General features: G+C 39.0%; 2 protein-coding genes across 8 annotated transcripts in view; one reads left to right on the top strand and one right to left on the bottom strand.

Moving 5' to 3' along the window:
- The first annotated feature begins 20 nt into the window (after window positions 1-20).
- fam228a (family with sequence similarity 228 member A) lies at window positions 21-27049 on the top strand. Of its 3 annotated transcripts, none has more exons than XM_035422501.1 (7): window positions 21-207; window positions 1484-1642; window positions 2606-2683; window positions 2881-3075; window positions 3244-3324; window positions 3514-3601; window positions 7405-8345. In XM_035422501.1, the coding sequence occupies exons 1-7, from the start codon at window positions 196-198 to the stop codon at window positions 7569-7571; spliced, it is 780 nt and encodes a 259-aa protein (XP_035278392.1). In that variant the 5' UTR covers window positions 21-195; the 3' UTR covers window positions 7572-8345. The 3 variants fall into 3 exon arrangements, with proteins under 3 accessions (XP_035278392.1, XP_035278393.1, XP_035278394.1); XM_035422502.1 differs by lacking the exon at window positions 7405-8345 and adding an exon at window positions 27014-27049 and having other exon boundaries at window positions 22-207; XM_035422503.1 differs by lacking the exon at window positions 7405-8345 and adding an exon at window positions 6804-6836 and having other exon boundaries at window positions 22-207.
- itsn2b (intersectin 2b) overlaps window positions 19357-27356 on the bottom strand; it is a 140102-nt gene continuing 132102 nt past the window's right edge. For all 5 annotated transcript variants that reach the window (XM_035422487.1, XM_035422486.1, XM_035422488.1 and 2 more), the window contains 6 exons: window positions 25561-25773; window positions 23773-23894; window positions 23457-23539; window positions 23076-23159; window positions 21226-21399; window positions 19357-20680 (listed from right to left, as the gene is read on the bottom strand). In XM_035422487.1, the coding sequence (XP_035278378.1) occupies window positions 20523-20680; window positions 21226-21399; window positions 23076-23159; window positions 23457-23539; window positions 23773-23894; window positions 25561-25773 (834 nt within the window). In that variant the 3' untranslated portion in view covers window positions 19357-20522. The remainder of the gene's footprint in view (window positions 20681-21225; window positions 21400-23075; window positions 23160-23456; window positions 23540-23772; window positions 23895-25560; window positions 25774-27356) is intronic.

Here is a 27356-nt window from a genome sequence, read left to right as displayed (position 1 = left end):
CTCAACTTGCCTGACCAAAACATCCAGCCCACACCGGCGGATGTGTGCATCACCGTAGCAACAAAATTCACGCTTTGCAAAAGAATGAAGTCTTGGCACCTCACAGGTTTAAGCACCATATGAAATAGATTATTTTAGCCACACTGGACCTCTGCTGGAGGCTAATGCCCTTGGATATCCAAAGCGGTGCTCCTCATGGGAACGAAAGTGAGTAAAGAACAATGATGTGAAAAATGACCGCGTCTTCAGTTTTTAATTAACCTTGGTCTATATTGTTCAGGGTAGTCTACTTTAGTGACATGTAGCTTATAGCATTACTCTGGCGAGCAAGTAAAATAGCATGTCAACAAGTATTTGTGTCTATGTTCATTTGATTGTTGTAGTCTAACCATTTATTTATACTATTTTAAGTTAATTAATGTACCAAAGCGTGATCATTTATTCCAGTTGGGACACTGGCTAATTACATAGGCTACATGCATAACGTTGTATAGTTGGCTACTTGCCACAGTTAAGCTAACTAGCTAGCTGCCGTGTTACGAGGAATGCGATAGCCTGCTTCCCTAATGTAACTAGTTGGTTAACGTATTGTTACTTGGTGTTTACAGCAGCAAGGTAATCTCCACAGTTAAGCGCCCGCGAGCTAATCTTCCTGAATTTGCCAAAGTAATTTTTAGTTTGCTGAAGTTCTGCGAAACTTTCGGTTAATTACAACTATTGTTACCAAACCAGTTAATAAATGGCACAGAGACACATTTCAGTTCAGAACAAGAAAGGTCTATTGGCTGGCCCAGGAGGCTGGCATGATTACCGTTCACACACCTGTTCCAATGATTGTCTGTAAGCTTGCTGTGCAGGATATAAATGATTTTGTTGAGGAACTGTACTAAATAAAGGGTATCTTGTCTGTTGATCTGAAGTGGTTCAAAGGATAAAAAAGATAGGCCACCACGGTGCTGTCAAATTCAGGTCTTGTTCATATAGTAAAATACTACTTCAGCATCAGGTATGCATGCAGTCTAATTTATCCCGTCCCATTTCTGAGACTGCCAGGGTGGATCTGTTGTCACTGTACACCAGTAGCTAGCATGCATCAATATCTGTATTTTCTTTGCAGCCTACTAGAATCATGTCAGGGTTTGCTTTGTTGAGACCTGATGGCCCAGAGGCATCAGGTTACATGACAATGGCAAAAATGACACTATTCTTACAGGCAGTTTTGTAGTTGGCATTTGTAGCTCAGTATTCCTGGCTGTAATTTAACCATCGTAAGATCTGGGTCACTATTGGGGGGTGCAAACACACAGGTCAAGTGGTATCAGGCACCTCTTAAAAAAAAAAAAAATTATTTTTATTTTTTAAAGGATTTTCACAACTTGAAATGAGTATAGGTACATAGGGTGGACATAAGATCAACAACTCAAGGCCTACAGTGTTGCCTTGAAGCACATGTTGTAGAGTGATTGTGATGTGTGTTTTGCAGGCAGGGGCAGAGAAAGGTTGTTATGAAGACATGTCGATATCTATGTCAGACAGCAGGAGATCCTGCCTAGGAAACAGGATACCTTTCCCCTCCAAATGTGTGGGGAAACGGAGAGCTCCAGAGGGTTGGCTGTCACACAGTTCCATTGGACGATTGCAGGCATGGACCTCTCACGGGCACATACACTTGTACTCACCAGTACACATACACATAAACACATGCTCAGCGTAGTGCTCCCAAAATGAATGAGGGGCACAAACTCAAACAAACAAAATGTGGATGGTTTATGTCCGAAATCCAAATCTTTATTTTCTCGCCTTATTTTATTACTAAGATTGACAGTACTACACTTCCAACAGTAACAGCACTATTAGAAGCTACCTGAAAGCTAATATCACTTAATGCATAACCAGCAATCAAGCTAACTAGATGTTTTCCTAAGGGGAGCAAAAGTTAATGGAAGGTGTTTTTCATTTTGGATTTGTAGACAGTGTGACTGCTCATACTCACCACTCAATCTGTGCTGTTCGGCTCCTGTAATTTCTGTCTGGTCCTAATGTGTATTATGGGTCCACACACAACCCTCTTCCATTGAGGCAATATCTTGTCACTGTTTCATTATCTCTGATGCTAGCTGTCTTGAGGAAGGAACTAACAACATAGGGAAAGTGTGATTGGAGGTTTAATGAAGTATGTTCAGTGCCATATTTAGAATACTTTTGACTCGTATAATCCAAAATCATCATGAAGAAATATTACAAATTACAAATACACTTCTTTTTCATGCATGCAATAAAATGTGTTAATTTGAGTTCTGCAAAATTTATATCAGTCCAACAGGAACAGTTCAATCTATGTTGTATCTATTTTAACTTTTTACTGTGCATGGACACTCCTTGTCATTTATTTTATATGACAACCAACACTGCATGCTCTCCATTTTCATATTTCTTTGGAATTTTCCTCAGAGCTCTCTTGGGTGTTGAAGACAGTCTCACAATGATATTAGCATTCAACACTGAAATTAATTCAGTGGAAATATTACAGAGTCACCTTAGGGGAAAAATCCTTGAAACCTGGTTTTGTTTATTTACATTTTTTGCTTTTTTCATACTGTTCCAGGCAATTGTAGAACATGAAAACCAGGAGGCCAGATTGATTACCTGGCCAATGGTAGACACAGAGAAGGGTTTTGTCAAGGTAAGCATGTCCTGAAATAAAAGATTGTAATAAATAGTGTGGTGCTCTCTGAGAAAAGGAGGTAAGTGGTGATTATGATTCTAGCATGATATTGCTGAAAGTCCTTATTGCTCCCACAGAAATGTTACCTACTTCTACAAAACCTTTGATGACGACTGTCACAACTTGCCATGTAATGCCATGGGGTCTTGTCGCAGGATTTGGATAGCTATCTGAGCCATAGGGGGACTCTGGAGCTGAGGAAGAAAGAACTTCTGCACATGCGTTGGACAGAACGTGTCTGGATGCCGATCCAGAAGAACATCAGGGACCATCACTTACTTTGTCAGGGCAAAGAAGCAGAGAAGATGAGGAGTGCGGTACTGCACTATCTTGAGCACTGCAACACTAAGGTGTGCTGAGGGCTGATGATAATGGCACACACTTAACAGTAACATTACCTCTCAAACAACAACTGTATGTGCTATATTTAAACAAGAACTTGTACAGCAATTTTAGCAATTGGATGCACAAGCAAAATTGTCATGTCTCAATAAAACATACTGGTTGTTTCAAAACAGGGTTTTGTGTCATTGGAAAGCTATGATCCAAATGAATACGACCCATTTTTGCATCTCATCAGTGGACCACGGTACTTTAAGGTGAGTGGATTTGCAAAAAAATCAATGTCTTGGACAGTAGTATGGAGTTGTGAAAGCTCAGGGAGTTTAAAGGTTTGTAAATCTGAAAAATGGGACAACTACGAACAATTTCCTACTGGTTCTAATAGTGAAGACGCCGAGTAACAGGATTCAGAATATTTTCATGTTCTGAATGAGTGCTTTCTCCAGGTGTCCACTCCTTCCTTGAAAGACCCCCTGTTGCTCCAATCACGAGATAGGACAAGAGAAATGAGGACAGTCCTACACTGTCAAACAGGTTAGTAATTTTTCCCCATTACTTACAGTCAAACATTTTTGATTCTAGGTTTAGCTCACCCCTATGAAGGAGCATAGGGATTGGCAGTGGTTGGATGTAACACTAGGAACTGGGAAGTTACGGCTTGGTGGGGTGGCATGCCCCATACCTATACAGCACGGATAGTTTGGAGTTTTTCAGGGTTTCCTATAGAAATAACCACAATACACTCTCAGCCCTTAAGAACATTAACTTCTATACCTTATGTAAACTGTCAGAATTCACTAACAGTTTCACACGTCTACACAATAAATCTCCAAACTTTTTTCTCTCTTCTGCTTTTTCCTGCTGATTACATCATTACAAATGCTCCAATACCACAATCAATAATTCTTCCATAGGGCATTTAGCTGCATCTGCCAATTAAGAAATCTGATCTGAATAGCCAATTGCAGAACACTAATATACAGGCAAAAGGACGTTGGAAAAACTTTGTGATTGCCGTCTTGGTTCTATGAAGAATGGCAGCTAGCTTGCTTGCTAACTAATAATAATTACCCAAAAATTAAAAATTATATTATAAATTACAGAACAATAGCTAGCTAGACAATGACGTTAACTATAGTTAAAAGTTGAATACACTAAACCTGCTAGCTGCTAGTAGTTTCCACTCTCTACCTGTAACACTGAGATTAGCTACCTAGCAAGCGAACAACAGAGCTGTTGGACCAGGGGTTCTCCTCCATCTGACATTAGACTGGGGGAATCCCCTCAGAACCGCTATCAACAGGGAAAACCCCTTCGAAACCAATGTCAGATCAGGGAGAGGCAGACATGCAAATACATTACAAACTGCCCGTAAATTTCTTGCATCAATTACTCATTAAATTGTCTGGTTGGGACCACAAACCCAACATGTACAAATAATTTGAAAACCACGCATTTGGCTGGAAAACTGGATGTCAGGCAAGTTATTTGCTAACAAAGTTAGTACGTGTACTAAGTCAATGAAGGATTACTTCTCTACAATCATTCAAAAGAAAAAATTGGCACTTCAGGGGGTAATGATGGGGGAAAACAATATTTATGACAAGGTTGTCATTTTCTTTGTTGTCACCGATCATGAAATTCAACCACTGAAGCTACAGTGTTGCTGTAAGTTACCCAAACCTCAACTAACAGTTAGAGTCTACAGTTTAACTTGTAGGCTATGTATGTGTCTCTCTCCAGATTTAATTATCTTGTGGTTCATATATTTATAGGCATATTTATGTTATTATCAACTCATAACAAGCACAGTACAAAAAGAAATGATATCTCAAAAACATGTTTTCACCGTACAAAAATACTAAGTTACTCAGGTATACAAAGCACTGTCTATAACCCATTAATTAAAACTTGCAAAATCTAGACTTACTGTTAAAAGTATTGATTTTGAAATGAGGCCAAGTTACGACAAATAAAATTGCCTATCTTAGCTCACACAAATTAAACAAGCTCTATTCCAATGCAATGCTGCCCAATGTCATGTAACTTCGCCCTGTGTTTTTTTCATCTTACCATCAGAAGAGAATGTGGTCATTCAAACTTTGTCACAGTGTCAAATAACAAAAAATGTCCCATGGAAGAAAGAAGTCATCATTTAAATGGATGTTTTAAACAGCTGATAAAAACTTGCACTCCAGAAAGGATATGTTTATAATTGGTTGTCAAGTTAATTTTACAAAATGTACAAGTTCTTGTATATTTGCAACTGAAAGTAAATACCAATTGTAAAATACATACTGGAGGTAGATATGTAAATACATAGATAAAATACTTCATTATTCCTGTAGGGACATTCTTCTAGCAGCATGTAACATTCACATTTACAAACAGACACGTATATCAAGAAACAAACAGTCATTCACACTAGAGAAGGGGGGGGGGGGGGGGGGGGGGGTGCATAAATAAATACAGATAAAAAATACAAATTACAAATATTTTGGATTAATAAATACATATTTAGTCTTACAAACCTATCCACATGTTTGCCCCAGTAATATACTGTGGGTCAAGTAAAGTTTAGCCTAATAAATACAATAGTGTAATTTATTTTTCAATGTAAAACAATTAAAAAAAAATCTTAATTGTAAACTCAATTTTCTAAACAAAATAATGTCAATAATAATGCATTTTATTCATGTGCTTTTCATACTACACCCAAAGCACTGGATCCAGACAATTGTTCATACAGCGTTGTCATTTTTACAGTTTAGGTGAATTGCATATTATTTCCACTTTAAATGACTGAGATTTCATTTTCATTTGACACATAACCTTTGAATGACCACATTCTCTTCAGGTAGTAAGACGAAAATACACAGGGCCAAGTTTCATGAAATAATTTAGGAACCATTGGGCAGCACTGCTTCGGAATAGAGAGTTTAATTTGTGTGAGCTAAGATATCAAATCAAATTCAAATCAAATTTTATTTATATAGCGTATTTTACAACAGTTATCCGATATTGTTTGTTGTAACTTGCCCTCATTTTTATATCAATACCTTTAACGGCAGGCCTAGATTTTTAGTTTTAATGGCTTATAGACAGTGCTTTGTATGCGTAACTTGGCATTTTTGTACGTTGAAAATGTGTTTTTGTTGAGATACACATAATTGTATACTCTACTTTATTCAGCGAAAACTTGGGAAACAATGCAATCCTATAAAATGTATGGTACACTACATGGCCAAAAGTATGTGGAAACCCCTTCTAATTAGTGGATTTGGCTACTTCAACCACACTCGTTGCTTAAAGGTGCACAAAATCAAGCATGCAATATCCATAGACAAACACTGGCAGTAGAATAGGCTACACAAGCTCACGGAACGGGACTGCCGAGTGCTGCAGCACGTAGCGCGTAAGAAACATCTATCCTCGGTTGCAACACTTAAAACCAAGTTCCAGACTGCGTCTGGAAGCAATGTCAGCACAACAACTGTAGTTGGGAGCTTCATGAAATGGGTTTCCATGGCTGAGCAGCAACACACAAGCCTATGATCACTGTGCATAATGCCAAGTGTCATGCTTGGAAAACACAACACCTCTGGAACAGTGGAAACACGCTCTCTGGTGTGATGAAGCATGCTTCATTTCATGTTTGGTGGAGGAGGAATAATGGTCTAGGCCCTTTACTTCTAGTGAAGGGAAATCATAATGCTACAGCCCTTTCTTGTTTCAGCATGACAGTGCCCCCATGCACAAAGCAAGGTCCACAAAGAAATGGTTTTCCATGTTTGGTGTGGAAGAACTTGACTAACCTGCACAGAGCCCTGACCCTCAACCCCATTAAGCGCCTTTGGGATGAATTGGAATGCCAACTGCAAGCCAGGCCTTTTCACCCAACATCAGTGCCCAACCTCACTAATGGTCTTGTGGCTGAATGGAAGTGAATCCCTGCAGCCATGTTCCAGAATCCAGTGGAAAGCCTTCCAAGAAAAGTGGAGGCTGTTATAGCAGGCAAGGGGGGGCCAACTCCGTATTAATGCCCATGGTTTTGGAATGCAATGTTCAGGTGTCCATGTACTTCTGGCCATGTAGTGCATTTGCTTTCTGTTCCTTAAGTCTTTGTCCAGTGACCTCCAAATTTTATTTTCTTGGAAAAACCTGACGATTAGATTTTTCAGAGCTATCTCTCATTTGTCATATGATGTCAATGAAATTAATGCACGTATAGAGTCCATATCAGCCTATTAAACAGATTAGTAAGTAATGAAGCCTTCATAATTGGTGACATTAAATGTCCAGTGCAACAGGAATTTTGTTTGGATTTTTAATTACAGGGCATGTTTTCACCCACAAACATACAGAGGAGTTGCTCAAGATTAATCTGGGTCATGTACCATTGTCGTATTGTTACGGGGCAACAATGCGTCTCTCAGGGGCAACTGAGAAGCCTAACAGGTACAATGCTTCTGAGTATTCAAAAGACACATCACAACAAACCTAATTATTGGATAATGTAATTAGTGTATGTTTTTAAGTTGCGGCCAAGCACTGCACATGGGCAAGTTGCAGCAGCTATAGCATTTGCACCACATCTGAAGTATTTTTTTATTTAGCAAATTTAGGTTTAACTCTTTATGAATTGTTTATAAGGTAAGGCTTGCATAAATGTGCTTTCTCAAGATGTACATAGCCCCAGTCTATGCTTGAAATTAAGTTAGCTCAAAATATAATAATAAACACAATAAACAGACTCAAATATAACAAACTGCTGACGCAGCATTATACTGCATATTCCAGGTCACATACGTCAGAATTCAGTCTGCCACTTTTTAGATGCCTTTCAACACCAGTGGTTCATTTAAGCCATTGGTTTGCTAAATAATAGTTTATTCTCAAGTCCTTAATTGGCTGCTGAAACCCACAAATACTTTTTTTTGTTGCTTAGCATATAAAAACAATCAAAGCAATTCCTTACATAGTTAACTGATTCTTTGCATCAAAATTGGCTGAAAAGAGGAACCAGTAGATGCAGGGTTGGCCACTCCTGTACTAGGTCATTCGTGTCAGACTTGCCACTGAAACAGCTTTCCCATAGTAATCAGCCCTGTACCAGGACTTTAAATAGTAATGTTCTGGCCAAGGATTCAACTCTCATTACCTTGACTTAGAAAACTTAGTGTGTAAAGCCTTTTTTATGTGCTGGGCAAACTGCTGGACAATCATTATATTGCATGGATAGGAAACAGAGGTTTTGCCAAAATGCAGCAGAAAGAAATGGTCCTGGACCCTTCTGTCTTGGCTCAAGAGATCTCCGATGCCAGGGACGAGCTCCACTACAAGATAGCGGTGTGTGGGGCATCACCTTATATTTGTGCAATACTCTCTCGCTGTATGTCACCATTTACATTAATTAAAGATGGTCAAATATCTACTTGTAGTCATTACACTTCAAAAAACAAAAACCTTTCAAAACCACAGCCCATTCAAGAGGCCAGTTATTATCCCGGACACAGCATGCTTCACCCCACCTCAAACACAATCATATTTAGGGGTCCAAGCAGCGAAGCTGGTGGAACCCTATTGTATCTGTTCGGATTATTATTATTAGGGGTCCAAGCAGCGAAGCTGGTGGAACCCTATTGTATCTGTTAGGATTATTATTATTAGGGGTCCAAGCAGCGAAGCTGGTGGAACCCTATTGTATCTGTAATTATTAGGGGTCCAAGCAGCGAAGCTGGTGGAACCCTATTGTATCTGTTAGGATTATTATTATTCTTATTTTTTTCCGCTAAAAGTGTCTGAGGCTCAGCAACCATAGGTCCTGGAGCAACCAAATTTGGCAGGTGGGTTCCTATGGGCCCCCACTACTCAGGCACTAAAAACCACGTACGTCGGCCAGATGGTGGCGCTATAACAAAGGGTTTTGCGTAACAGGCCATAACTCCCACACCATAAGTTAGATCAACACAAAACTTTATAGATATATGCCTCTGAACGTGCTCTATACTTTTGCCATTGGGACTACCTGTGTCCGCCATATTGTTTTCCCGCCATTTTAACTGTATCGTTGGGGCGTGGCAGCTTTCTCCGCTAAAATGTCTGAGGCTCAGCAACCATAAGTCCTAGAGCAACCAAATTTGGCAGGTGGGTTCCTATGGCCCCCCACTACTCAAGCACTAAAAACCACCTATGTCGGCCTGATGGTGGCGCTATAACAAAGGATCATACTTTAAAAGGTCATAACTCCCACATCGTAAGTCTGATCAACACAAAACTTCATCGACTGATGCATCTGACTGTGCTCTACAACTTTTCTATTGGGAGCACCTATGTCCGCCGTATGGTTTGCACACCATTTGGACTTCTTCATTAGGTGGGGTGCGGAAAAGCTGGAGCTCCAAATCTAAACGGTTACGACATCGAGTAAACTTCTTTACGGCAAGGGACAACCATAGCGACGCAAGTAATCCGACACCGTAGGTCTAGTTTTTAGCAGTGAAAGCACGGTCTGACTGTGCCACCTAGCGTGCATGCTAGGATAGGCTACCAAAAGTAAAAGCTTTCTGAGAGGATGAATAATTACTTTTCTTTGGCATGGATCCATTTGAAGACAGTATCGGGTGAGTTCGTTAAGTCTTTAAATCTGTCATTATGGTGAGAAAAAGCTAAACAATTTTATTGGTAGGTTTTGAGTTTCTGTGCAAACGCGCGAAAACATGCTGGTATAATAAAACAATGACTGTAATACATATATAGTCCGCTTCGTTCCGTTGCTACCATGAGATAACAGACTATCTTGTGTCTACAGCTGCAGTTTTTCGCTGCAATTTCAAACATTGAATATTCACAAAAGACGCAATTTATGCTGTACTCTGCAGATGTCTAAATAAATAATACGCTACGGTCAAGCTTTGAGAGGATGAATAATTACTTTTCTTTGGCATGGATCCATTTGAAGACAGTTTCGGGTGAGTTCGTTAAGTCTTTAAATCTGTCATTACGCTGAGAAATAGCTAAACCATTTTATTGATAGGTTCTGAGTTTCTGTGCAAACGCGCGAAAACACGCTGGTATAATGAAACAATGAGGGTAGCCTCATAGTCCGCTTCATTCAGTTGCTGCCATAACATAACGACCTACAGCTGCAGTTTCTCGCTGCATTTACTAATATTGAATATAAACAAAAGACGCAATTTATGCTGTAAATCGTATTCTCAATTTAATCTCTAAATCGACTGTAAGTTTAGGGTTGTAACTAGGTAGTTGTTTCGTAGGTGACTTAACTCGTCTTAACTATTGCCGTAGGGTCTAGTTTTTATCAGTGAGGGGACTATCTGACCGTCGGGAAGCATTGGAAGACAGTGTCGGGTGAGTTCGTTTAATTTTTAAACCAGTCATTATGCTGAGAAATAGCTAAACCATTTTATTGATAGGTTCTGAGTTTCTGTGCAAACGCGCGAAAACACGCTGGTATAATGAAATATTAACGGTAGCCTAATACATATATAGTCCGCTTCGTTCCGTTGCTACCATAACATAACGACCTAGAGCTGCAGTTTCTCGCTGCAATTACTAATATTGAATATAAACAAAAGACGCAATTTATGCTGTCGTCTGCCAATGTCTAGATAAGTAATACGGTCCGTTTGAAGACAATATCGGGTGAGTTCGTTTAGTCTTTAAATCCGTCATTATGCTGCGAGAAATCGTATTCTCAATTTAATCTCTAAATTGACTGTAAGCTTAGGGTTGTAACTATGTAGTTGTTTCGTAGGTGACTTCACTCGTCTTAACTATTGCTTGTATTTGTGCATGGACTGCGTTGTTGCTGTTCTTGTCTGTGTTAGTGTTAATCAGTGTAACCTACAGGGTTTAAGTTGAACAATGCGGTTGTTCCCTGCACTTAGAACGGTAGGCTACTGCCCTCTAGGGTTTTCGACACACTTGTTCCTGGTTATGGTTGTACATTTTGTTGTACATCGCTCTGGATAAGAGCGTCTGCCAAATGCCTGTAATGTAATGCAATATTCCGTAGCAACAAGATGAACCCGACATTAGCCCTAAAATATGCCAATACAGCAGTGAAAACGCTGCTAACTGAATGACGCAATAAGCGAGACTAACTTTTTTTTTTTAATTACCACGTCATTCTACAGTCAATATCTGGGACTACACATTGAATATATATACAATCTTACCATTGGTTTTACGCGTAGAGATGTCCCTTTTGCGAATGAGTGGCCATATATTGTCTTGGATAATCCGTTTGTGAAATGTCGGATTTTTTCAAAAATAGCTGTGCGTAATACCACACCTGTTGCGTACGGCGTTGTCGTTCTTCTTAGTCCAATTTGGCTTGATTGACAGTTCATTTATTCAGTAGGTGAGATTATAAGCTTTCTAACGATGTATAACATGTCTGATTTTGCTTTTGGAATAGCGTTTTATAGGTCAGCGTTACTGAAACTCTTCTCATCTGCCAATGTCTAAATAAATAAATTAAACGGTAGGCTTCTTTGCGAGCAGCACGCAATTCGCGAGTTGATATTCAGTTTTTCTTCCGTTTTCTCTCAATGTCGTATTTATTATTTGAAATGTGCATTCATGTGTTATTATTCTATCTGTCTCTGTGGCGCTCTGAAATGTGCATTCTCTGCTAAGCTGAGCAATGGATTGGAATATGTGTCTGAGGTAGTGTTGCACGGAATATAAAAACTTCAGCACTGTCTCGGTACTTAAAAAAAAAAAAAAAAAAACGGTTTTGTATTTGAATTTTCCGAAAGTTCGGTAGTTCTGCGTCAAATGTAAAAGCCAGGGAAATGTGTCTCCCGCATTACTGATTTAGAGGATGAAAAGTGTAGTTTGTCAGAATCTTCGCTAGATGGCAGTAGCAACTAAGGTTGCCAAGTGAGGTGACCTGCGCTTGTGCATTCTCTTTCCTGATACAGCGCAAGCTTTGACTCAGTTCACTTCAGTAGCAATAGGTGTTCCAATTTGGAAATATTTTCTTATAGATAGATGCTGTATTGTTATTACAATATGCTGTTTTTAAATCTATTTAAAGGTTAAAGACCTGTTTTAAAGATTATTTAGTTTACAACTGTTCAATTTCAGAAATATATTTAACATATTTCTCCATTGTTCAGTGTTGTAACACTATACTGCCCTACAAAGCATAACTGCAGTAACTACGCAAAGGGTAAAACTGAGAAAAATGGCTTTAAAGTGTTTTAACTGGCCAGCCAAATGGGTTATAGGTATATCAGTGATATTGCACTAATTGTACATGTATTCATGAGGTAATTTTTATGCCCAAAAACCATGACGGCTGTTTTGACCTTTGACCCCAAAAATGTAGTTACTGCACTCTGCCTTTGCATTGCCTTAAATGGTTCTAAGAGCAATGCAAAAGCAAAGTGCAGTAACTACAATGTTGTTGTTTTCTTTCAGCTTTTACATTTTGTTTTTCTTTTGTTATAATTGTATTTAACAGTATTTAACAACTCTACTTATGGATTTGTGCATGTTTAATTAAGTCTGGACAAATTGAGAATTTTAGATGTCATATTTTAGTCTTAATATCATTTCATTTCACTTTTTTACTAATTCACCTATCTAGATAATAATTTTCCTATAAATTAAACTTCGCATCATCATCTTCATTTTCATCATCGTTGTCACCGCCACCACTGTTGTTGCCTTGATGACAATCACATTAATAATTTCCATTATTCTTGTCTTTACTATTTAACACAATGAATAAATACAAGGCTACACTGAATCACAGTTAAATTTGTTTATTATATTACATGTTTTAAACAGCGGCGACTGGTGAGCTGAAAATTGGTGGGGCGCAAAACTTTCCTTTAAACTAATCATTGATCTGAAACTGTATTAATTAATTTTCAGTGATTAACAAGCATGCAAACGATCTGACTAATCAATTGAAAAGTGACACACAGCTTCTTCGCATTGTGTTAGGGAGCTTAAATGATAAATGCGATTTAGAAAAATCAGTTTTAAACACTAAGCAGTGGCAGAAACTTCCCCTGATTTTCCCCTGAGTAGCAATATAATTAATCCACAAAATAGGCTACTTAATACTATCATATATAGCCAGCTCTCCCCAAATAGGCAGTTTTAGTGAGTAGCCTAGGCCTTATAGTCTACATTTATTTTCATTTGCAGTATGAAATTGTGCACATTTTAATCAACATTATTTGCGGATACATGCACTTCTTTCTCCGCGCTCGTATTCATGGCAAATATCCGCAATTCGTAGGCTAGATTGTAAACAATCTTTAAGTGCATGACATGGCATCGGCGATGATGTGAATTTACAGATGATGTTACAGCTTTCAGGGAGTAGGTAAGCTAACGCTAGCTAACTAAACATCGCCTGTCACTCAGCATATATAGCGAGGCTGACAGGTATTTTATAATGTGATTGCTAGTTTCTCAACGCTTAATGTCATCGTTACTTAGCCTACCTGGGTATTTTCTTTTTAAGGCCAGATCCACCATCCTCTTTCCCCTGGATAGTGCCATCTCAAACAGAGTTGTTGTGTGAGGTTAGATGGGTGAAATCGGCTGGTGGTAGAATCCCAAAGCAGCTGCGTGAGGTAGGCTAACTTAGATGGGTAAAGCGTGAAATCGGCCGGTAGGATCCCAAAGCAGACCGCAGTTACTGCGGTCTGCCATGGTTTTGAGTCGGATTTTGTAGTTACTGCAATTTTTATACAGTTTTTTCTCTAAAACAAAGAAAAATTGAACTCTGAAACTTTGTCACAAGATAAAACAGATATCAAGAAGTTCATTTTTAGTTATAACTCAATTTCGACCAAAAATGTAGTTACTGCGGTTAGCCTTTGGACGGCAGTATAGGCCTATGCATATTCATATGTTGCAGAGGCTTCAACTTAAAGGTTGTTAATGAACCAGGTTGTTCATAAACCATGAATTTGAAAATGAGGTCAGCCCTTGTGGACATTACGTTCCTGATCTATTAAGGTAATTTCAGTATTGTTAGGTACCGAGTATTTTATCAGTATCGAGTATCGTGATACTAAACCTGGTATCGGTATCAAAGTCAAAATTTTGGTATTGTGACAACACTAGTGTGGCGCTTTTTTTAGTTGCGGCAGGGAAGCGCTGCAGCTGTACATACACGCTCGGCCATCTAAGTGTTACGACATGCCATCTAAATGTTACGACATAGTCAAGGCCTTGACGGGAAGCTGTCAGGACACATCCATGGCGACGCAACTAAGTCATCAGCCAGCGTCTCAGCACAAAATTGGCCATAAGTCATCTATTTTTTATACGATCATCACAATATTCAGTACATATGTTGGGTGAAGGCGTATGACCATGAGGACACAGCCATTTTAAAATCGCTCCATAGGGGGCGCGATGGTGCCAATGCTTGGACCCCTCCCAACGCCGCTTGCGGCTTTAATTATTATTATTATTATTATTATTTTTATCCGCTAAACGTGTCTGAGGCTCAGCAACCATAAGTTGTAGACCAACCAAATTTGGTAGGTGGGTTCCTATGGCCCCCCACTACTCAGGCACTAAAAATCACCTATGTCGGCCAGATGGTGGCGCTATTACAAAGGGTCATGTTGAAAAGGTCATAACTCCCACACCGTAAGTCAGATCAACACAAAACTTAATCGACCAATGCATCTGAATGTGCTCTACAACTTTGCCATTGGGAGCACCTATGTCCGCTATATTGTTTGCCCGCCATTTGGACTTTTTTATTAGTTGGGGTGCGGAAGAGCTGGAGCTCCAAATCTAGGTGTTACGACATCTAGTAAACTTCTTTACGGCAAGCGACATCCATGGCGACGCAAGTAATCCGACACCGTAGGGTCTAGTTTTTATCAGTGAGGGGAGGGTCTGAACGTCGGGGAAGCAATGGAAGACAGTGCCAGCCAGAGTGCATGCTAGGCTATTAAAGGTTTGTTAGTAAAAGCTTTTTGAGAGGATGAATAATTACTTTCCTTTGGCATGGATCCATTTGAAGACAGTATCGGGTGAGTTCGTTCAGTCTTTAAATCTGTCATTATGCTGAGAAATAGCTAAACCATTTTATTGGTAGGTTTTGAGTTTCTGTGCAAACGCACGAAAACACGCTGGTATGACAAAACAATGATGGCAATACATGTATAGTCCGCTTCGTTCCGTTGCTACCATAACATAACAAACTATCTTGTGTCTTCAGCTGCAGTTTCTCGCTGCAATTTCTAATATTGAATATAAACAAAAGACGCAATTTATGCTGTAGTCTGCCAATGTCTAAATAAATAATACGGTACGCTGAGCGCAGGTAGCAGGGGTGGCGAGTTGATATTTCGTTTTTTGTTACTAAAAGTTTGTTAGTAAAAGCTTTTTGAGAGGATGAATCATTACTTTTCATGGCGTGGATCCATTTGAAGACAATATTGAGTGAGTTCGTTTAGTCTTTGAATCCGTCATTATGCTGAGAGAAATCGTATTCTCAATTTAATCTCTAAATTGACTGTAAGCTTAGGGTTGTAACTAGGTAGTTGTTTCGTAGGTGACTTCACTAGTCTTAACTATTGCTTGTATTTTTGCATAGACTGCATTGTTGCTGTTCTTGTTTGTGTTAGTGTTAATCAGTTTAACCTACAGGGTCCAAGTTGAACGGTTGTTCCCTGCACTTGGAACGGTAGGCTACTGCCCTCTAGGGTTTTCGACACACGTGTTCCTGATTATGATTATACACTTTGTTGTACTATCGTTCCGGATAAGAGCGTCTGCCAAATGCCTGTAATGTAATGTAATATTCCGTAGCAACAAGATAAACCCGACATTAGCCCTAAAATATGCCAATACAGCAGTGAAAATGCTGCTCACTGAATAACAAAATAAACGAGACAAAGTTTTTTTTATTATACCATGTCATTCTACAGTCAATCTCTGGGACTAAACATTGAATAAATATACAATCTTACCGTTGGTTTCACGCGTAGAGATGTCCCTTTTGCGACTGAGTGGTCATATATTGTCTCGGACAATCCGTTTGTGAAATAGCCGACCCAGGCATTTGTGACGCCTGGGTCGGCTACCTTCAAAAATAGCTGTGCGTAATACCACACCTGTTGCTTACGGCGTTGTCGCCCTTTTTAGTACAATTTGGCTTGATTGACAATTCATTTATTCAGTAGGTGAGAGTATAAGCTTTCTAACGATGTATAACATGTCCGATTTTGCTTTTGGAATAGCGTTTTATAGGTCAGCGTAACCGAAAATTTTCTTATCTGCCTATGTATAATTAAATAATACGGTAGACTACTCTGCGCACAGCACACAGGTCGCGAGTTGATATTTCGTTTTTTGTTTAGTTTTTTTCTCAGTGTCGTATTTATTATTTGAAATGTATGTGTTATTGTTCTATCTGTCTGTTAGGCGCTCTGAAATGTGCATTCTCTGCTAAACTGAGCAGTGGATTGGAATATGTGTCTGACGTAGTGTTGCGCGGTATACCGAAACTTCAGCACTTTTTCGGCACTTAAAAAAAAAAAAGAAACGGTTAGGTATTAGAATTTTCCGACGTTCGGTAATTTTGTGTCAAATGTAAAAGCCAGGGAAATGTGTCTCCCGCATTACCGATTGAGAGGATGAAAAGTGTAATTTGTCAGAATCTTCGCTGGCAGTAGCAAATAAGGTTGGCAAGTGAGGTGACCTGTGCTTGTGCATTCTTTGTGGTTGATACAGCGCAAGCTTAGACTCAGTTCACTTCAGTAGCAATAGCTGTTCTAATTTGTAAATATTTTATTATAGGAAGATGCTGTATTGTTATTGAAATATGCTGTTTTTAGATATATTTTTAAGTGAAAGACCTGTTTACAGATAATTTACTTTACAATTGTTTAATTTTTGAAATATATTTAATATAGTTTTCTATGGTTTACTGTTGTGACACTATAGGCCTATGCTTATTGATATGTTGAACAGGCTTCAACTTAAAGGTTGTTAATAAACCAGGTTTTTAATAAACCGTGAATTCGAAAATGTGGTCAACCCTTGTGGACATTACGTTTCTGATCTATTAAGGTAATTTCAGTATCGTTAGGTACTGAGTATTGAATCAGTATCGTTTCAGTGTCAATTATCGTGATACTACACCTGGTATTGGTATCAAAGTCAAAATTTTGGTGTCGTGACAACACTAGTGTGACTTTTTTAGTTGCGGCATGGAAGCGCTGCAGCTGTACATACACATCGGGCCATCTAACTGTTACAACATGCCATCTAAGTGTTACAACATAGTAAAGGACTTTACGGGAAGCAGCCAGGATATATCCATGGCGACTCAACTAAGTCATCCGCCAGCATCTCTTAGCACAAAATTGGCCATAAGTCATCAATAGTTTATACAATCATCATGATATTCAGTAGATATGTTGGGTGAAGGTATATGATCATGAGGACAAAGCCATTTTAAAATTGCTCCATAGGGGGCGCGATAGTGCCAATGCTTGGACCCCTCCCAACGCCGCTTGCGGCTTTAATTGTTTAAGTGTTTGTATATTGAGAGTACAAGGAGTGCAGTAAGATCATTGCAATAATGCACCACCACAACCACATTATTACAACCAAAAAAAGATTCTTCAAATCTGGATCCTCTTAAATGCATTTTTGAGATTCAAGTTGACACTGCACTTGAATCTCAAAGTTATGCGGCACTCTTTAAGCAGTTGCCGTATAACTGGAATGCATATGCCTGTAGTGATGGCAAAGTAAAACTCAAAAGAGGAACTACCCAGAAATATGGGAGTGAGTACTTATTTCAGTGTATTTGGTTGCATAAAAGTTTAGAAATGTGTCATTCCAGTTTTTAGTCGCACACCACTAACGTCCACTTATTGACTTCCTGCTTCAAACGTTTGCAGCTCCCAATTTATTACAAATTGTAAAAACATCAATACACATCTGGATCAGTGGGGAAAACATGGCCGGGTTCTTTAATTGACTGTCTCAAACAATTGTATGATTCAGTGAATCTTACTTGGATGCTTTGCCTCAAATTAAAAGTGTTTCCTGTAGTAGTGTACACTGTAGTACATGGTGGAAGAAAGGCTGCAGCTGCATCCCCAGTGAGGGCCATTTCTAACAGTCCAAACATACATGCTGCCTCACAGCTTATTTTCCATCAGGAAAAGAAAGTCACAAGATGTACATACAGTAAGAACAACTAAAATTAAAAGATTAAAGACTAAAGACTAAATTGCATTGCATACAAGATCTGATTATAATTTTTATTTGTGTAGAAATAAAGTAATTTTATGGTATTCTCACTTCATTTTCAGTTCTGCAGATGATACATGTATGCTGATGTGTGTGTATCAGTGTGTACTGTGTCAGGAAAAAAAATAAAGAAAAATAATAAAACTAAGATACTTGTACGTGGAACACCCAATTGTTCAATTAATGCAACCCGGACTGTGAATGCGCTACATACAAATATCACATTTTTAATTTTTTGTTCACAAATGCAAATTTATAAAGTACAATAGGAAAAATTTGACTATTCTGAGGGGTGTTAGTGTGAAGTTATACTGTTACAAGGGATAACACTGAAATAGATTTGTTGGTTATTGAGAAAAAATTCCAGTTACACTGTGTGATCAAAAATTAATTTCACATTGGTCATGCCTACTCATGAAAGGGAAAGATGGGACAATGGAATAAATTTAGTCAGGAAATGGTTCAGTCATGTCAGTACTATCTGTGGTTTCTCAACCCTCAAACAAATTCATTTGCTGTAATGCTTTCCCCCTCTACATATGATGTTCTGTTAATGTTGACACAGTAAAAACAGCTACTATTCTGCTGTAATGTTTGCTTAGACCAAGAACAACTACCAGATTTGGAAAACATAATTTTTTTTTACACCCCATTAATGATCCTATGAATAGCAACGTGTGACTTTACATCTCAAATTATGGTCCTAATTTAAATGCAATACTTACCTCCCAATTATTTCCTTTTTTTCTTCCAGTCAGAAATATTTCCCAATCTTACATGTTTGGTGCAAAGTGGGGTATCTCAGCAAACTTGAAGATGGCTCAGCACCTTACCATACATACATTAAAAACAGTTAATGCATGTAGATATGCAAACTACTTGACTCTCACTAACTTGTATTGTAATAAATTTTCAAATCATTAAGAGGTTTGGAGACCATTCAATGACACAATATCACTTTTTGATACACAGGTTTGAAATAAAAATGTTCTGCAAACAACAACAAAAAGTAACACTTTTTAATTTTTTAATTGAGGGAAATTGCAGTTTTGGTACAACAGAACTGTGGCTCTAATTGCTTACAACTACATTATATATGGAAATAGTAAATTTGGCCTAAATTCTATTATTCATAATAATTTGTAATTGTGAGAAAAACAGTCTGAATATTGATTCCAACCGAAGTCCAGGAATCCAATATTCAATTTCCAAGTATTACACAGACCACACACAGACCAACATATAAATTAAAATAAATAAAATTCTGCCATGAAGCATAAACACAATCTAATATTGATTAAATGTTTGGAGTCACTGATGGTTTTTGCCCTCACTTTATCATGTATCTTGAAAAATCAGACTTTTCTCAAGAGAAAGCAGCCGAGAGATAGACTTACCATAAGGTTTAGACAAGAGATAGACTACCAGTGGCAGCACAACCAAAACATGTTGAAAACAACCCAAAAGTACATACATACATTCGTACATACATACATACACACATACATAAACACACACACACAGATATATAAACATTAGTCATGGCAGAAATCAGTTTCAAACTATTTTTTCTTTCTTATGAACAGGTCAAAAAAGTCAATATTGACTGAAGCATTTAACATTATTCTATGTTACTTATGCAATAGAGGACTGGAGAAAGATTTATTCTAATAGAAAAGTAGTCAGTGCAGATTACAATCAATGAAGGAGATATTGATTTCAAATGAAGCAGGAGGAAGACAGCCCTTTGTGTGTGTGTGTGTGTGTGTTGTTGAGAAATCCTGAGATATTCCCATATCCAGTGATAAACAACAGTTTTGGTCAGACATGTCCTCTTGTCTGTACATTACATTCTACAATCCTCTCGGGATGTATGGATAAGAAAATCTTTAAATAATGATGGTTTCCGAAATATACAGTATACCCCTTCTATTATGGCCTCCATATGCAAAAGCAATTGGCATCGTCACAGTAGCTGGGTTGGTGACAGAAGCAATGAAGAAGAACCACTAGTGTGTAGCCATTCTATGATTGGCCCAGTGCGACTACATTATCAGCCAATGACAAGCTCCACAGTAGTTGAAGGACATCCAGGGCATGGCAGGGGAAGGGGATGCCAGATTTTCAGCAGGCAGTGATCAGGAGATGGGCGTGTGGACACAGCTAGTCCTCACTTGTGCGTTTTCTGGTCGAACAGCTGCAGGTCTAACCGCACCCAAACCTCCCCCGTCGGAACTTCATGCAGGAGCAGCCGCCGGTTTGCAGGGCCCTTGTTCTCCAGCTCCTTCTTGATGGTCGCAACAGGAACCTCTGTGCGACCCAGGAAGTCTGTGGAGGAAACCAGCCAAAACATATATCAGAGCTGCATCATGTGACATTGTCGGTTGCTTTTTCATCTTCACTTTATAGGCTTTCTCTCTAGATGGTTCTGTGGTTTTCAGATTCAGCTTAAATTCCACAGCCAGTTAAGATCCAAGAGAGCAGTTCAGTTAAAGGCTGAACTACATCAAAAAAACCCAGCACACGCTGTATCTTTCCAGGACCAGGATTAAGTATTGTTAGGATGTGTAAAGGAACATCACAGCATATGATAATTATACAGCAGTTTAGCCAGGGTTATGTGACAGGTCATTAGTTCAGCTGGCCGGTTCATAGTGCCAGAAGGTTATGTCCTTGACAGGCAAACTTGAAGCTCAAATTGAAATGGGCCAGTTACAATGACTTTAGGGAGGAGTTAAATCTCAGGCTGAGCCAACTACACCACTTAGCTTCAGAAGTGAATAAGCTGCTTTTCACAGTTTAAGAGCTATCCCTGCTTATGTGTGTGGGGGTCTCCTGTGTGCACGTGCGCGTATATATTTGTATGGACTGACCATCAGGGGAGAACTGGTCCCTCTCAAAGAGGGTGATACACAGGACATCCTGGTATAGGTCCTTAATGAAGAACTGGCAGTTGAAGTTCCACTTGGGGTTGAGCGTGTCGTTGAGAGTACGGGAGTTGTAGCACTGTGCACCCATGGTCACCTCACAGTACGGGTTACTCTTCCCTGAAATGGGAAGAGAAGCAGTTCACTTCAGTCACAGAAAACATAATCCTGCACTGAAATGGAAGGCAACACACTGATGTCTCGGAAGATAGTGATGTGGGTGCTTTAGTGATTTTGGCCTGAGCTAAAATCAAGAGCATGCACTTGCATTCTCTTGCTTTTGAAGCAACAAGACAACAAGACTGAGTGGAACAGCTAGTTACAGATTCTGATATACTAGGAGGTAGGAATATTGTTGCCAATGCTATCAGGTGAACCCAAAAATAAAAAAATAATGGTGAAAAGTCACCATACTCCTTTGAGTGGTGTTTTTTCAGATGTTTTATAAAATATGCATTGTCTCCCCATGTTAAGACTATGGACATTTTGGCCTCCAAATTAAGAATACAGCCTACAGCCATGGGAGCACATGTCTCAAAATGACTGATAGACTGAGGGGTCTTATGTCAGGATCCGTTGGGTTTAAATTAAGGTATATATGCCCAAAAAAGTCAGAATTTTATGTAAATTTTTTAGGAGGATCCACAGTCCATAACGGCTTACTGAAATAATTGGCAAGTCCCTGGCGATTGTATTCCACGTGCAAAATGACACTGAGATATGTTTTGAAATGGTGGAGATATCAAGGTCCAAAAACTGCTGTTTTACATGTGAGAGCTGACCAATACAAATATACACTGAGTATTGCAGTAATCTAGTAGTGTTCTATATATCTAGTGTTGGGTAGCGCTACTAGCTTACAGCTACATTTTCCAGTAGCTTTATCGTGTGTGTAGTTAAACTATTTCCAAAATCAAGTAGAATTCTATCTGTATTGGCATAAAAGTTAAATTGTTTAACCAGTATCCTATCTGGAAAAAGAAAAATCCTAGCTTTAGATTTAAAACATCATTATCCATTGGATATTGAAAGCGAAATTCCCTGCCAAAAATATACCAGATTTATTATGTCACCGCCACGATTGCCCTGCACCATATAAAATGCATTGGCAAAGTTAAAAAACTCACTTAAAAATGTAAGCAAAATTATACAGAAACTAGTATTGGCATACATGTGAAATTATTAGACCAGAAGCATCTGGACAAAATCCCAACTTTATTTACATCATTATCTGTCTGATATTTGTCGGACATGACTGCTCTGCCCCATATAAAATGCACTGGCAAAGTTATTGTGTTACTATTACAATGTTTACATGACCATGCAAGAAAATTGAGTGCATAATCGTGTCTATCATGATTGGGCATGCTTAATGCAACAAAGTTCTCAACAGCAGAAGATTGATCACATTTCATGTCAATCAAGCATACCTGTCTGTGAAGCAGTAGGGAAGAGTGATGAAAATGAGAAGAATTATAATTTTAACTGCTGCATTTTAGACACAATCTACGCAATCTACCAGCATGACCTCCTTAGGTAAAGGAGGTAAAGGAAGCAAACCTGTTTGGCTACTGCAATTAGAGCTGAATGTTGCCACTGTGTGGTGTCATTTTTGTTACACCACACAGCCGCCCCCCCCCCCCCCCCCCCAATACAAATCAGAATGTTGAGTTATTCCTGAAGCATATTGACGATGAGAAATTTTGGATATGGCACAACCCTAGTGTTCAGTGCCAGTTCACTGGAAGAAGAAATAGGCGAAAGAGTGGTATAATTATCAAGACTCTGGCCCTCACCATTAGGTTTGGAGGACTTCAGTTCTGTGGCTTCCAATATGGTGACCAGAAGGCGCCCGATTCCACTGGCCTTCAGAGAGCGTGCTGGAGAGATGGGGGGAAAAAATATTCTCAAGGATCAGGACAGCAAAAAGATGAAACAAGTTAACAGTCCCTTAGAGCATGGTTCAGAAAGACAACAGATACAGAGGGACATCACTGCTTGACTCAAAGGTCAGACGTCAATTCTCGGGGTCAAACAATGCCCATGTAAAAATAAGCAGCAATGTTAGCAAAAATCGTAGAAGTTCCTACAGTATATGGAAAGCATTGAAGAAAGAGGGAGGAGAAAAATGAGTGTTCTGTCATCAGAAAAAGTTTACAGCCATCCTTGAGCTTCACCTTGATATGCCTTTTCTCGCTTCTTCTTCTCTGTGTCAATGAAATGCTCTGACGCGGTTTTGATCTTCTGGACCCAGGCCGTCCTTAAGGAATCAATGGATCGATAAAGCATGATCAGTGCTGTAGGAACATAAGTATGCTACATACAAACTGACGAATGAAAATTGGAAATGAACATAAAACGGAAGATAAATCTATGGAAAGTAATACTAAAATTTAATAAAAACAGAAAATTAATATACATTTTTAAAAAGGCGATTTTCCCTTTATATGCATTCTATCTGTAAATCCCTTGCTCTGAAGTAACTTGGATCACCTCTCATTGATGTTTTCTGTCTTGAGGGTGTAAACACGGTCAATGTGGGAGATGTGGAAGACTGGTTCATCACTAGAAGGGTCGGAGGGCATCTTGACGAGGACCTCGTTCAGGAACACAGGCTGTGGAGGAAGTTCAGGAGAGGCGACAGCCAGAGAGGTGTATGTTTAGAGCGATGATTAATTGAAGGTTGAACCCCTGGCATTTATTGCAAAGAGCAGGTAGTTCCCCTGTGTCCTGGAATAATTTATAATCCAGCTCTATCTGGTCACCTAATCATTTTAAAGTTTATTTGGCTCAAAAATATATCCTTCCTCTACACCACTGGTCAAACTCCAGTCCTGGAGGGGCGCAGTGTCTGCTAGCATTCAGTGTGTTTCAGCACCAGTGATTCATTTAAGTCATTGATTGGCTTAGGAGTCCACACACCTTGTTCGAGATGCCCATGCTCATTGAAAGCAAACTATAAAGACCTGCAGAAACTGTGGCCCTCCATGACTGGAGTTTGACACACCTGCTCTACAACATAGCATATGTGTGGTGAGCGTTCCAGCACAAAATGGCTGCCATGCATCACCACAACACAGAATACATAAAAAATATCTCAAAGCAAAGATTTTCAAAATCAAGAGACAGTTTTGTGATAATACGATCTGAGCACATACGTTGGAAAAGCCAATGGATAAAAATAACAGCACAACAGAAAAATCTGAATTTTATATTTGACCTGAACTGTGCTGAAAAATAGACCCACGAGTGTTTGGTTTTGCTTTCATTCCAGACAGACACTCAACCATCATACTCTGTCTGATTCATTGTAGGCATTTAGCAGACACTTATATCCAGAGCAACTTACACAACTTTTACATAGAATTTACATTGCATCCATTTATACATCTGGATATATACTGAAGCTATGCAGGTTAAGTACCTTGCTCAAGGGTACAATGGCAGTGTCCTACGTGGGAATCGAACCTGTGAGCTTTAGGTTACAAGACCAGTTTCTTACCTATTATACTACACTGTCGCCCTACTGGATCAATTTCCTTTTAGGGTTCTAGTGGTTTAATCAAAGTTGGAAAATATAAGTCAGCCTGCCATGATCCTACTTTGGGCCATTAATTATTTTTGACTTGTCAACCTTAATACCACTCAAACATCAAGAGATACAGTCGACATACGTCCTTCTGAAGCCAGATCTTAAGCAATCAACACATTGTGCTACTGCAATTATTTCAATTAATTCAGTCACCCTGCAGTGATGTCCAGTCTCGTCCCTGCAGGGCTGTCATGAGTGCAGGCATCTGTTGAAGCTCATAACTATAACGACTGATTCATCTAATAGGTAATCATGATCTTCAACCACAGACCTTTTTTTGGATACGAGTTGACAAAACTGATTAAGACACTAGAACCTTTACGGCAACAAGCTTTTCAGTGCACCCATAATTGTATAATTGGTTGCCCTCCAACCACTATAATTAACCTAAGTGCCTAAAGTGATACTTTGAGGTTAAGTACTGAGTCAGAGATTAAATGGCTAAGTGTTCAGGAAAAAGTCATAGTCCAAATAATATTGTAGCTCTGGTGAACAGAATTATAGGTACAGTATGTGTATGCTGTGCAATGTGAGCTGTACAATTCTAGAGTGTGGTAGCTACTGTAAGATATGAGAGGGGTGAGTAGTTCTCCACGTTCGGCCATCTTGTGCATTTATAAGACCTACTGTATGTCTTCAAACTACACATAAAGCAGCTGGAAAGCACTAGCTCCTTGTGTGGTACTCACAGTCTTGTACACCTTCAACTGTGAGTTGGACTTGGGGCTGAAGAGTTTGTCCCCCCCTGAGGAGGAGAATTGCTTGACGGTGTGGGTGAGCAGCAGAAAATCATTGAACAGGAAGGTATACAGCTCCTTGTTACTCTTGGTCTTGTACAGCTTTCCGCTGTGTAGTAGCTTACGGGGACCCAGGCAATTGGTCAGGGAGTTGAAAATGAGATGCTACATGGGAAAAGGAAAAAGTTTTTCTATAAGAGGAATTTACACAATTTCTGTGTAAAATCATTTCCCTTGAAGTAATATTCATTTGATATTGAAGTGCCTCCGTAATCACCATATGAAAGAAAAAAGAAAAAAAACAGCAACGAAAAACTTTCCTATGCTAACATTTTTTAATTTGAATGACGTTTCAGTTGTAATGCTGGATGCGTATTGCATCCAGAAGGCATAAGAAAGTGTTCCAGTGATCTCAGTCTAATTAGTAAAACACTGAATATTTTCTACACAACAAAAGTCAAAATCACAAATTTTAACTTGTTGGCATAAACACCTAGCGCCCATGACGCTGACGTCCTGAGATTGCGCAACTCAGACATTCTGTGCTCCTGCAACCAAATTATGAGTTCAAAACACAAACTCTGTGTTCTAGCTTTATTAGTAGACGATTCAGGACAACTATGCCAAATACGGAGTTTCGCAGCACCACCATTGTCGCACTAGTCATCCATTTACCAAGCACCCCCTCCCTGCAGTCTCATCTGTAACTACACCCCCCACACTGGACAATAGTGTCTATCTGGAGATACATAAAAACATTCTTTTACCACTAAAAATTTGTATTCCGTCATAGCAACAAGATAAAGCCAACAATAGCCGACAGTATGCCAGTACAGCTGTTAAAAACGCTGCTCACTGAACACTGAAATAAACGAGAAATTTTTCAAAAATTATACCATGTCATTCTACAGTCAATATCTGCGACTAAATATGGAATTAATATACAACCTTACCATTGTCTTCAAGCATAGAGATCTCCCTTTCGAGACTCAGTGGTCATGTATTGTCTTGGACAATTCGTTTGTGAAATATACGCTCATTTGTGACGCCTGGGCACCATTCAAAATAGCTGTGCGTAATACCATACATGTTTAACCCTCTGGGGTCGAGAGCTCCGCCAGCGGAGCTCGACAAAATGAAATTAACTTTCGTTTCTATTTGGATGATTAACTTCACGTGCTGTTATCATACAAACGCAACAAAAACATTGACAGAAACCTTAGAATCGCAACTTTCCAATGCGCCCATTGGCAAATAATATGAATTGTTTTTAAAGTTTTAAATTTGATTAATTAGACCATGTATGCTTCGTTAAACTTTACTCATTACTATGTGAATTTCACTCAGCAGGAAGACCGCCCAAATCGCATTCACATGTTAACAACATTATAATTACTCTCCATAGAAGGAGACTAAAGGAGGGGCGATGCAAGATCCATGTGAGAAATGCCAAGTCTGCGAAAGCGGGATAGAATGTCAAAGTGTCGCCTAATTCACTTCTTTTGAGGTGAACATTTCGTTTAATTTTGGAAAATGGTCCGACACTGATGAAGAGCGGTGTCATTTCGAACAGCGAACTGATCCAGCTGAGGATCAACTTCATGCGTAAGTATATTTCTTATGATCATATTGGTAAATATGTGTACTGTATTGCAACGTATCTGTGTGTTTGTAGGAATATCCAGCAATATGCGCGTTTGTAAATTCCCACACTACGAACGATTCGAACCATTGCATCTCAAAATTAT

This window comes from Anguilla anguilla, chromosome 6, assembly GCF_013347855.1.
Source record: "Anguilla anguilla isolate fAngAng1 chromosome 6, fAngAng1.pri, whole genome shotgun sequence".
Taxonomy (NCBI): Eukaryota; Metazoa; Chordata; class Actinopteri; order Anguilliformes; family Anguillidae; genus Anguilla; species Anguilla anguilla.
This window is presented reverse-complemented; position numbering and strand designations above follow the sequence as displayed.

Coding starts and splice junctions, on each gene's coding strand:
- fam228a (XM_035422501.1), top strand. Junction 3,325..3,513: donor GTGGACCACGGTACTTTAAG/GTGAGTGGATTT, acceptor TGCTTTCTCCAG/GTGTCCACTCCTTCCTTGAA. Junction 3,602..7,404: donor AGTCCTACACTGTCAAACAG/GTTAGTAATTTT, acceptor TTTTAATTACAG/GGCATGTTTTCACCCACAAA.